Source organism: Synchiropus splendidus, chromosome 10, assembly GCF_027744825.2.
Source record: "Synchiropus splendidus isolate RoL2022-P1 chromosome 10, RoL_Sspl_1.0, whole genome shotgun sequence".
NCBI classification, from domain to species: Eukaryota; Metazoa; Chordata; class Actinopteri; order Syngnathiformes; family Callionymidae; genus Synchiropus; species Synchiropus splendidus.
The window spans coordinates 11,341,863-11,354,513 of record NC_071343.1 but is presented as its reverse complement, the minus strand read 5'-3'; the positions used below and the strand labels follow the sequence as shown (position 1 = coordinate 11,354,513).

Genomic DNA, 12,651 nt, shown 5'->3' with positions numbered 1-12,651 from the left:
TCGGCTTGAGTGATGTGAAGCGCAGCGCCCCTGGACTCCAGAGCAGAGGAGACTCGTCCTCTGGAGAGACAAATGGTGCTGGTCTGGTGGTTGCCAGGAGAACTTGTCCGAGTGCATTGAAGGGAGCTTGGAATGCTTCAGCCCACCAACACATTTTGGACCTTTTCAATGGCTTCCAAGTTAAAATTGTAATCACATTTAATCGCACTAAAGCAGAGTTAACTCGCGATTAATCGCAAATTCAACTTGTGCGTTGATAAAATCTTTAAGGTTACATGTAAAAACTGAAATCTGTTGACGAAAAACATCATCTTAGCTACAGACTTCAGATATTTGGAAAGCTTCAAGCCTTCTCACAGAAGCCGTTCCTATAGCTGAGGTTTAAGTTCAGACATTTTGGAACCTGAAAAGTTGGTTCACAGATGGAAAACATCTGCTGGCGTGTTGGTTGGCAGTCCGCAATATCGGCCACACACACTTGTTACTGACCAGATGTCTGTAACGCCTTCAGAATATCGGTGCAACTCCATTTGCTGTTGTGTTTACTGCCGCTGAGTAACACCTCATGGAGCCCACTTTCAACAAGTATGAGCACAGTCGCACAGTGAAACTAAACTAAGGGCTGAGGAAAAATGACACATGACACATGTAAGAATAAAAGCAAATTTTAATCACTTGTGAAAACAGACGATGTCCAACACTGAACGTGCCACGTGTACTGTTCTCACGGTGTCCAAACCAACCTGAGCGCGATGTCCCTGGGGTTGTTATGAGTCAAAGATACTGCTGAACCAGCTGTAGTCCAGTTTCCTCACTCGCCTCAGCTCTCTGAGCTCGGCTTTCGTGGGAGCTGGTTCAGCTTCTTCCTGCGCCGCGACTGGCAGGTGCTTCGATCTCGAGATGCTGGGGACCTCTTCCTCTTCAGAGTCCTCTTCCTCTTTCCCGCTTTGCATTTCCTCCTCCGGCTCTTCCTCTTTACTGCGGGAAAATATACAAGCTGATCATGACTCCGCAAGTTAGCCGACAAAAACAACCACGGTTTATCACACCATGTGAGTTTTGCCAACAAGGGAACAAAATGTTTAGCAGAGTGGACAACTTCCATCAGAAAATACTTGATGAACTGATGACCTTTCAGAATATTAACTGGTGGAAAGGTCATCGTGCTGGTCTGTCTCGCAGGACGGCCAGACTTGGAATCCTAAATACTGTTTTCAGTATTAGACATTTGCCTCCTCCATTTTGATGTGTCACTGTGCTAGTGACTATATTATAAAAACACTACGCATTTCCTAATGTTTTTATGCAACTTATATATACTTTTTTTCTACAGATGACAGTCAAACAGTTCCACAACACAATTGCGCAAATATTGGTTTATATAGAAATTACCAGCACAAGTAACATCATTTTCAGACTTTAATTCGCAGCATTTGGCAGAAAAAACAAATCGTACTGGACAATAGGTTGCATTTTGGGGGGAGTTTATTTTCCAAAATATCCGGTGCATGACGGACATAATCTAATGCAACTTCTTGGTCATTTGAAATGACGTATTTTATTACATACAAGCCATACATGCGGATAAGTGGCAGGACCAGAGAAACTGTGGACTCTCATTGGATTTTTGGTGACTCTCATGACCACTCACCTGGAGTCTGAGACAGAGATGAGCAGCGACTTCAGAAACATGCTGCAGAGGGAAGAGTTTGAGGGCAGGACGTGAGCCGGAGTGTTCATCAGCTGTTGGGAGGAAAACAAAAAGTGAACACTTCAGCGATAAATCCGGACACGTTGAGGAGACGGTCTGGTTCCGACCTCTTTGATGGCGTCCGACTCCCGAGGAAGGCGTCTTCTCTCGGGCCACTTGCCGCTGAGAGCGTCTTCCTTCTCCTGTTGCTCCTGCTGATGCTTCCCCAGCAACAGTTGGAACGGTGTCATGGCGACGTTGTCGTTGATCGTCAGCTGGAGAAAGGAGAGGGGGGAAATAAAAAAGTGTCTTCAAAATCTGAGTTTATTGGGGAAAAGAAGGCCTGGTTTACCTGCTTGCTGGATGCCATCAGACGCTCGTCCTCTGTTTTCGTACTGAAGGTCATCAGCTCCTGAAGAAGAGCGGGCAGGTGGGTCAGAGTGAGCATAAATCCTGAGAGGAGAAAGGACAGCACTCACCATGTGCGGCGTGAGGAAGTAGAGCTGGGAGCGGTTCAGCCACTGGCTCCTTTCCTCGCAGCTCTCCTGCATCTCCTCTCGCGGAGCAAAGACGGCGCGAGTCACCTTCCCCGAGCAGATGGCCTTGTGGGAGAACAGCGGCCGCGGCTCGGCAGGTTTGAAAACAAACACTGGAAACACAAGAATTTCATTTACCAAACGTCACAGTAATGACTCGCTTTACACAAGTGAATTATCATTTTAACGTGAAAACCGCCGACATCAGCGGTTTTATTCACCGCACGCTTACAGTCGGTGCTTTTGTCCAGGCAGCAGAAGGCGGCCATGTTCTCAGACGAGGGGTCGGCCAGCAGCAGGCTGACGTTCATGGCGGTGCTCCACTCCACTGTGGGGGGGAAGACATGAAGAGACCGTTTGTCAGGTCCTGCCAAGGCAGCCAACATACACAGAGAGAGCGAACGTGAGAGCTTACAGGAGCATGTGAGAAGGTTCCAGCAGCACAGCAGGTTCTTCTCCGTTGTTCCCACCAAGTACTTGGAGCAGCTCAGTCGACCAAAACACAGGTCTCTGATGAACAAAGAAACCTTTAAAAACCTTTTCCAAGAAAGGACTGATCCTCAGGTCCGGCCTCTCTAGTCTGCACACGCTAGCAAGAGGCTGGATGGACAACTCAGGATATGGAAGTGACAGAACACAGACACAACCTGGAGACAGAGAGGGCGGTCGCGGTGTTGGATGACAGTGTCAGGTTCCGATCCAAGAAACAAGACTCCTTCTATCATTCAACCTTGGACAATCGGCCAGAATGGTGCAGAAACTCGCAGACGACAACCATTGCTACTCATATACTCCTGACCCCATGTTCTCAGCAGAGCTGCAGTTGCATAAACACACCAGTAGGGGGTCGTTATGTAAAGAGGGAAGTGGGCAGCTGTGAAAGCAGCTGACCGTTAACCTTTTACCTCACAGCCATACCGACTTCTAAAATTTCTGCCATGTATTGCTGAGCAACCATAAAATGAAACATGACATTAATCCCACGCTAGGGAAACTACAGCGCCAACCAATGCCGCTGATGCTAGATGTTAATATTCTAATATTTTGAAGTAGCATTAAAACAAAAAAATACACTTCAGAAATGATACACTTTTTACACATTGGACAAGAGAAGAGGTTTAAGCAAAACAGGTTTTTGTGAAGACATTCTGTATGCTGGAAATATGTGCAGCAGAAACTCAATGACCCCACCATGGAGAGGCAAACATCCGCAGGCATTTCTCAGCACTCAAGAGTTGTGAAACTGCCGTCTCATGTTGTGCTGGGACTGACTGAGACAAGAAAACAAATCAGTGCTGGACCAACGCCAGCAGTCATCGCCGTCCAAGAAAGTCACTGACAAAGAAGCTCACAGCAGGTGAGGGCTCAATCAACCAAGTGTAAGACTTTTCTGAATGAGCTCATGTCGTCTTTTCCAGGGACGGCAGTTACTCCACGACAGAGACTTCGGTTCTCTTCTCTTAGAGAGTTGGTTATCCTGTCTTCTGCCAACTTGGCAGGCAAGAAATGAGTGTCTTAAAACCCAAGTGTTATATTGATTATTGCAAGGCAATGCTCAGCACTCTGGTCCCCTGAATTTGGGGTCAGTGCCCTCATTGGATGTCATCATGCGAAACGTTGTTGGGTGCACAGCTGTGGCCTCTTCTGACATCTGATCGATAACGCAGACAACAAAAATTCGTCAACGTCAGAATATGTGCGTCGATGAGTCATGTTGCAGAAGTAGTGAGAAATTATAAACTTGTCTGGAACCATTAATATGTGTTAATGTCTGTTCCATTAATTGGTTCCTGACTGAGGTCCAACTGACCACCGTCGCTGCACGTCCCAAGCTCCGCGTCACCACCTCCGACTGACCACCTCAGGAGGAGTTGGAGCGGCCACGGGTCATAAAGTGTTCAAAAGTGTGGCTTAGTTTGCGAAGATAACGCGTCTTAAGGATGAGCAAACCCCTTCGACGCCATGGCAGAATGATGAAAGTGTGTTTCTTCTGTGACGCCACTCACCCTTGAGCTAACTGCTAGCATGTTGGTCAGCATGGAGCTAACTTGTAAGAGAAGATCGATTTGTTTTTAAGTAATATAGAGTAATATTTTTTTTTAACGGTGATGTAGTGATGTGAAATTGCAGAACTGAACTAGGGAGCTAAACTGAACACATTGTTTTAGATTATTATTGAAATAAGACCTTTTGATGTGTATGTTGATCAGGTAAAAAAAACGAAAATAATCATGAGCTGCAGCCCTATTTCATCGACCAGTGGGTGTTATGTAGCTCGGGGGCTGACCTGATGGCTCCGGGCGGCTGGGACAGGGTGGTCAGCAGTTCCCAGGACCAAGGGTTCCATAAAGTCACCACCTCCTGGAAGCTGACAGCCAGCAGTGACCCATCAGCTGAGAAACGGCAGCGCAGAGGCACCAGGCCGTGATAGGAGCCGACGAAATCACAGGACCAGGACAGGCCTTCGTCTACAGGTCCAGTCAGGAGGAAAGAAAGAGGGAGACATAGCACCAGACTGGGATTAGGAGAGCAGAGCACTGAAGCAGAATTTGCCCCAACCTCCATGAGGGGAAAAAAACCCCACTAACACCAGGTTAACAAAAGTACAAAGCAGTACATTTACAGCCTTTGTCACATGATCACGAGCTGTGAGCATAACTTGTGGTCTGGTTTTATTTGAATCCAGTTTTATTGTCTCAGAAGAATATGAATTGCCCATACAAAAATATATGAAGTTTAAAGTGACTAAAGGCAGGGATTGGGACCGGACGACACTAAAAAGGATGCGTGGTAACGTGCACCTTTTTACAGTCCCCTATAATCATCTCAGAGTGACTAATCTTCATCATTCAGTGATAAGCGACAACAAACAGGAGCAATAAATTCCATCTGAATGCTGTAAAGGAGACACGACACGAGCCAGCGAGTCACTTGTCAGAGGCACAGTAACGTGTGATACGAAAACCCAAAATGCAATAAAAAGTGATGAGGAAAAATAAAAAGAGAAAGAAAACTAGCTACAATGTGGAAACACTTTCCACATTTTAGCTTCCAAAAACACTTTCTTCAGGCGAGGAATCCATGCGATTAAATCATGTGAAAACACATTTGAATATTTCAGAATTTCATGCCAGGTGCGATGCTTCTGTTTCAGTACATGTAATTCCGGGAGTGAAAAGTGCCCCACCTTCTGAGTGGGTGGATGGGCTCTGCCGCCAGGCCTTGAAGTGCCCGTCCATGCTGGTGGTGACCAGCACGGTGGTCTGGCGGTCGGCTGCCCGGCAGAAGCACATGGACGTGATCTGGGACTCATGGGGGGCCGAGACTGTGGTGTCGAGCACAAAACTGCGGGCAGACGGGAGCGTGGTCAGCAGGTTTTGTTACCATCCGCAGTTGAAAGCGCATAGTCTGTGGCTTTTTGCATGCATTTTAGTGGCCCTCATGAGGTCAGCGCAAAACTACAAAACTACTCATTTTTTCCTTCCCCAACATGAAATAATAATTATAGTGAAATAAAAAATGATATTCTTTAACCGAGTATTGCTAAATTAAACCGAATAAAATAAGGAAAAGATCATTAAAAATACCTTGTAATAAAGTGTCTTTATACCATATTTACATGTTTTACCCATAGTTCTGTCACTAACATATTCATCACTGAAGTGGACCACCCAATAGTTAGGCTGTGCCCCAACACTTTTACCGCTTCATTTTCAGTATGAACTTTCCCTCCAGTCCTATCTTTTTTGTTCATTTATCATAAGATAAATGAACAATGATTAATGTCATGTTTCACAGTGGAGTGCCCTCCACTATGAAGTGCCCTCCGACAACGGAGTAGACAATGTTTCATTGACTGCCGTGTTGTTTTGTTTCCTGCATATCAAGTGTTGGAGACGTTTTGGAAATGCCCTTGGGACTCACTGTATACTGTATGATGCAGCCCCTTAGGAAATGTAATGGCTCATGCCTGGTTAAGGAATGTCTTCTAGACTCTGAAAGTTACGCCGACATACTCTCAACATTTTCTGCAGAAGACAGGGTGAAAGCACTCCAACTCTGGATTTCTCAGACATATTTTGGGTCTTCCCCGCCAAACTGGACACAGACTTCGTATTTTGTAAATGCTGTGCTTGACGACTGACTGCTTACATCAGCACAGAGTCATAAGCCCCTCGGAATCTTGACCTCAAACTTTGAGTTAAGGGACAAGTTTGTAGATTCTCGGTTCGTGCAGTGCTTCTGAGAACGTACCTCTGCGTCTGTACGTCATACGACCACAGTTTTAAGTTTATCTCCAACTCGCCGTCTTCTTGTTTTCTTTCCTCCACCGTTGCCAGGCAGTTCCCAGACTGGTCGAAGGCCGACTGGACCACCTCGAACTGCTGCAGGCCTGACTGGTGAATGTACTCCTGCTGCACAATATCCAGCTGTGGAAAACAGACACTTATGTGAGGTCCAGGTGCGTCTGCTGACTCTGGGTCTTGGAAACTTCTGCTTCCTTTTGGCCTCAGTGAAAGGAAATGTCTCAATAAAGCACAGGTGGCTGTTTACACTACCGAACCACAGACATGTTCTGCACTTGGCTCGCTCTTACGTTGTACAGCAGCTTGTCTCTTTGGAGGGAGTAGAACTGGAGGTGGCCCGGCTTCCCGTTCATCACCAGAGCTTTACTGCGAGGGTCTACCATCAACTCAGAACTCAGGCTTTCAGCTGCAATAGAAAACAAACAGCCTGAGAAACTGCACACGCTCAGTTCTACCGTTTTTTCAAACACAATCCAAGTATTGATATGTGCTAGCCTCTCTAGCTTCGTGGCACTCCTCACCTTTGACCAGACCCTGAATGACAGCCGACACTTTCACACAACTCTTGATGATGGTGATTTCTAGAATGAGAAGCAGAGAGCAAGGCGTCATTTTGCATCAGACGATCGATTGTGACATATGGCAGAAGAGGAGTAAACACGGCGAGTACAAAACAAATCAAAGGTTATCACAGACTGAAGTACTAATGGCGAGAACACTGGAAATATTTAGGTTCGGGATGACACTTCGTTGGCCTGGCTCCACGAAGGGGTCAGGAGGTCGTCTCCTCAGTTGACCACAGTGTAATGTGTTTGGAATTATTGCTGGTCTATGCCTGTAACAGTCCTCAAGAGGCCAGAGCAAAACCTATAAAAGAAACTGATAGATATGATAAAGCTATTAAAAATGGAATAACAAAAGAGTATTCATGCCTTTTATTTATATGTTTTACCCATACTTTTATAAATAACGAAATTTAAAGGCCTCTTTTTCTGACTTGACAGTCCTTCTCAACAACCTTAGCACATAATGAGGCCCCTTGGGGAATGGAGTTGCCTGCTAACAGAAACTACGCATCTCATGTGCTTACTGTTGTCTGCATGTGAGGTGCAGAAGAGCGAGCCATCAGGTGAGACGATGATGTGAGTGATGGTGGCACCCAGGCGGGGCAAAAAGTCCTTCTGGTTTCCTTGGTTGTACCTCCACTGGACCAGCACGGACTCCTCTCCTCCACTCAACAGGTTGGTACCTGTGTACAGAACAAGTGGCACAGAAAAGGCACCTTCAGTAAAGAGCATTACAAATCATACAGATATGGAGGATTTATGACATGATAATATGAATGTTTAACCTTCAGGGGTGAAGCACAGCGAGTTGACTGGGCCATGGTGCCAGTGCAGAGTTGTGTATGTGTACTCCTTCTTCTGGTTGAAGTTTCTCCTGCGAGGATCGATACAAACGCAAATCATCTGGGTGTTTAGGTAAAAGTCTGGTTGAGTTTTTCTACACTAGAACATTGGACTGTCTATAGTAGGTCACATTTTAGTGTTGTATTATTTATTCCATCAGTTTCTAACTTCATCCAAGCCTTTTTTCAACGGTCGATGTTTTATACTCTGCTATTGATCTTTTTGACAAGCTGTTTATATAAACAACGAACAAATTTACCAAGGATCTTAACAGAGTGGCCTGACCCTTCCTTTAAAACACCAATAAGATTAGACTGGATGGAGCAAGGTTCCATGACAAGCTCCAGGTTGTCCTTTCCAACTCACCACAAGCGGATCTTTCCGTCCTTGTGGCCAGTGGCTATGCAGTCATCTTTGGGGTGACAGGAAATACATGTGAACGTGTTCTGACCACCTTTCTTGTTGCTCTCTTTGAGAGAAAACCTTTAAATAACAGACATTTTCAGTGAATACAAGTGAAGGCACTCAAACTGAGGCACAAAGCAGGTACAAACTGAAAAAGCATCAGTACACACACTGCTGTTTTTCTATCTAGTTTCTAGTGTGATGACACACCTGTAGGTCTTCTGCTTCCTGAAGAAATAGACGGTCAGGAACAAACCCTTGACGGAGGCGATGTATTCTCCCTGTGCAGAGCAAGACATTTTACCAAACCAAATTAAAAGGACCATTGTCAGTGAAGGGAGATGTGTTGATCAGGTAATGGGAGCCAAGACAGGGCTGTAAATTGAGGTGGGTTATACACTAACCCCTTGGCCAAAGTGGATGGTAGCTGGATTGGTAGAGACATCCTCCAGTACGGCGAAGAGCTCCAGAGACTCCACCAGCTGATCTGTACTTTGTGGTATGTTTACCGCCACCAACTGGAACAACTCTGAACCAAAACATAAACACACACGCCTTTATGTTTGAGCCCAGTGACCTTCACCCAATAATGGAACATGGAGAAGCCATCATGAAATAAAGTGTCGGGCTCCCTCTAGTGGTTGGAGACTAAAACTGACTGACGCGCAAAACGTGATCAAACCTACTACAGTGGTACCTCGGTTTTCGAACGTCTCGGACTTCGAACAAATCGAAGTTCGAACAAAAAATTCGAGATTTTTTTGCTTCGGATTTCGAACAAAAATCCAGAACTCGAAATAAGCCGGAAAAAACGCGCACGGACCGATCAGCTGACCCACGACGCGCTTTGTTCTTGTGTATAACGGCAGCCTCTGTATGCAGACGTGTCCCGTTAGCTACATTTACTGACTGTTTTTTCTTCATATTGATGTGTAAAACCTTTCCTGTCTCCGCACTGGACCGTGGTAGAGTGTCACAGGGGAGGTGCTCGCTACACCTAAAGCGCACCTACAGCAGACACTCTACATTCACTCCTACAAAAGCCTATTTTAATGCTTTTAATTTTAACGCATTATTTCTTTTTCCATTAATTGTAATGGGAAAAATCGATTCAGATTTCGAACAATTCGCTTCTCGAACGGCCTTCAAGGAACGGATTGTGGTCAAGAACCGAGGTACCATTGTACTTTACTATTGCCGTCTGTGTAGTTGAGAACCAAGGGGAAAAAAAACCCCATCAACAACATTTTACCCTTTAAATAACTTTGGAATCCCACACTTAATAAATATATAAAACTGGCCAGCAGAATCACAATTCAAGCATGCTAATTATTTTGACAAGATTAAATTAGAAGAGACCAATTAAGGAAAGCTCATAAGATAAATGAACAAAAAAAGATAGGACTGGAGGAAAGTTCATACTGAAAATGAAGCGGTAAAAGTGAGATTCCATTGCAACATCCCACTTTAAAAAGGATATACATACCACGTTTCTTGTCACTTGCACATAGTATTATTACAAATATCACACCCTGGTGCTTTTCAGAGGTGTAAATGGCATGAACGGGATGTCCGATGACAAAGGTCTGGAAGAAAAGATCAGGTCACATTATTCTATAAAGAAAGGAGTCACATCATTTGAACCCAGCAGGCCGTCCTTACATCCACATGAATGAATCTCATCTAATAGGGTTAATGTCTCCCAGAGGGGGAGGGCTTGGCAACACCAGTTTAACAAGGTTCATACAACATCTCAATTTTTTTTTGGCATGGCATACAGTCAACTTTACATTTTCAAATCAATGGTGCATCCTTGCTTAACCACTTTCTCTGTGCTGCCAACTTTTACCATTGAGTTGCAACATGTTTACATTCAAGCGCAAGTAAAAAAAACTGCATACAGTTATCTGGCATACAGTACAGTAATGATTCACAAAAGTCAATTTGAAAGAAACATTAATAAAAAAAATAACTGCACCTTAATTAAAACGCCATCAGCAAAGTCCCAAAGCCTGACGGTGCCATCTATGGAGCAGGAGTAGACCTGCAGCCAAACACAAACAGCAACAAATGCCTGAGACAGCAGCTTTCAAAGACACAGAAATACATTTACTGTAACCCAACAACTGACTTTCATTAAACAATATCATAACAAAAAAATAACATCGATACAATTACTGGACGACATCGCAGTATATTTAAGAGTGTCGTACCTGCAAATGGTTGGAGGGTCGAAGCACAAGCCCGGTGACCAGGTCCGTGTGTCCACGTAGATCATGGATGCACTCTTCTGTGGAGGTGCTGAAAACCTTTACACACTCACCGGACGCGCACAGCAGTAACCTACAAAGATGGAGAGCAAGAATAACTCCGTCACTGCACGTCAAAGGTAGTAGAAAACACACGTTAGTGGATGTGACGCACAAGCACCAGTAGTTTCTTCTTCAAATTACATGACGCTTGTTTAAATTCCAAAGCCATTTATCAGTGTTGCATATATTAGTTTCGACTAAAGGTGAAGCTTATACCAACAGTAGACATTGATAGGCAGCGGAAAGTGAGGGGTGCTGCTTTGCTTATGGCTAACATTTAACACAGACTCCGACGTATCACAACTTTCACAAACAAGACGCAGTGTATATTTAAAAAAAGAGCAAAAACCAACACTTACTTGGAGTCGTCAGTAACGACAGGTTGTCTAAAGTTTATTTTGCTGCCACCACGGTGAACCACGCGGATCTCCCCGGTGTCTCCCATGTTTTCACACTCTTTTCTTCTGGAGCTTCCTGGAGCATCCGGTATTTGCACTCTACTGCCCCCAAAAGCACAGGCGTGGTATATATATATATATATATATATATATATATATATATATATATATATATATATATATATATATATATATATATATATATATTCTGTAATGAACTATATATATATATACATATATAGTTCATTACAGAATTTGTGATTAATTAATCTCAATGAATCACAGTTTAATGGTATCAGAGTATTTGCCTCATTTTTCAATTTGAATGAATTTGGTATATTACTGAATCAAATGATGGACTCATACATACATTTAAACAACAAAATATTGTTTATTTTGCATCAGTTTGACAGTAGCACAATAAATCACGATGGTGGCTATATTCAAGTTTTTATATCACCTTATTTAAACTAAAGCTCTTCTAATGTCTTGAAAATATTTTTATGAGAATTTCAATTTTATAAGAATTTCAAGAAAATAAATAAATACATTTATTGTTGTAATTAATAATCGTAATTAACTTGTTAAAGTCCCACCGCTAATTCATTAAAAAAAAAAAATAAATAATAAAAAAAAAACGACGCACAAGACACGTGGCAGCTAGGATGATAGCAACAACAACAAACATCCCTGAACAAAAGCAAACAGATTGCTTTTGTTTGCTTATTTGTTTTTTCGCAACACAATGGCGAGGGTTTCGACAACTCTGAATGTACTTGAAATTCTTATAAAATTGAAATTCTTATACAAATATTTTCAAGACAATTAAAGAGCTTTAAGTTTAAATAAGATAAAAAAAATATATAAATACAATATAAATAAGTATAAATACTATATATGGGTCCATCATTCAGTAATATACCAAATTCATTCAAATTGAAAAATGTGGCTTCTTCAAGTATTCTAATACCATTAAACTGCGATTAATTAAGACTAATTTATCACAAATTCTCCAATTATGAATGAATGTACGTATATGTCTGAATGTATATGTCAGTGTAAGAATGTCATGACGTGTGTTTACGTCATGGTGTAATTCATAGCAAGTGTGTTGTCGAGTTCATTTGTTGAATTGTAACGGTATGCATGAGTTTTGCTGATGCCATTTTGCTGCTGCATGTGTGCTTTGATGTCACCGTGAGTGTGTCAGTGTGCCGTGGTCTACTATATGTCATGGTGTCATTTGGATGACGTAAGTGCTCTGGTCTCGGTTTGATTTCATATGAGGTTTCTGGTACGATATTGAGTCTTCAAGTACGTTGTTGTGGTGTCACATTTCACCCGTCATTTTAGTACCTGTGCTCTGATAGTATTTGAGTGTGTATACTATTGTGGGACAGAAAAGATATTTTAGTGAACAAAAGAAAACCACCAAAACCATGCGCTTGTGTCAGTCATAATCTGTGACATCAGCTGACAACAGAAGAGACAAGTAGAAGATTTTACTGTAAATTCATGAGCTCGCCGGTCAAGTGTGTTAACATTTCTTCTTGTGACGTCACTTTGAATGTGTTTGTGTGTCACTAAGGTGTAA

The 12,651-nt window shown here is 43.1% G+C and overlaps 1 protein-coding gene across 1 annotated transcript; it reads right to left on the bottom strand.

Moving 5' to 3' along the window:
* Positions 1–707: 707 nt before the first annotated feature.
* On the bottom strand, positions 708–11,143 carry wdr75 (WD repeat domain 75). Its single transcript, XM_053877166.1, has 21 exons — positions 11,019–11,143; positions 10,561–10,690; positions 10,326–10,391; positions 9,834–9,933; positions 8,752–8,876; positions 8,558–8,628; positions 8,309–8,425; positions 7,885–7,973; positions 7,624–7,782; positions 7,055–7,114; positions 6,824–6,939; positions 6,481–6,656; positions 5,414–5,571; positions 4,514–4,694; positions 2,642–2,736; positions 2,459–2,554; positions 2,170–2,339; positions 2,043–2,102; positions 1,819–1,965; positions 1,652–1,743; positions 708–978 (listed from the first exon to the last, which is right to left on the bottom strand). Exons 1-21 carry the CDS (start codon positions 11,102–11,104, stop codon positions 768–770), a joined length of 2,505 nt encoding a protein of 834 aa, XP_053733141.1. The 5' UTR covers positions 11,105–11,143; the 3' UTR covers positions 708–767.
* Between the last annotated feature and the right edge of the window lie 1,508 nt (positions 11,144–12,651).

Bases quoted from the DNA above. Each gene is read 5' to 3' on its own strand.
- wdr75 (XM_053877166.1), bottom strand. From the start codon at position 11,104: ATGGGAGACACCGGGGAGATCCGCGTGGTTCACCGTGGTGGCAGCAAA. The intron at 5,572-6,480 runs GTACGTTCTCAG...GTCTGCCCGCAG, and splicing joins TATGACGTACAGACGCAGAG to TTTTGTGCTCGACACCACAG. The intron at 2,340-2,458 runs GTAAGCGTGCGG...TTGTGTTTCCAG, and splicing joins CCTGGACAAAAGCACCGACT to TGTTTGTTTTCAAACCTGCC.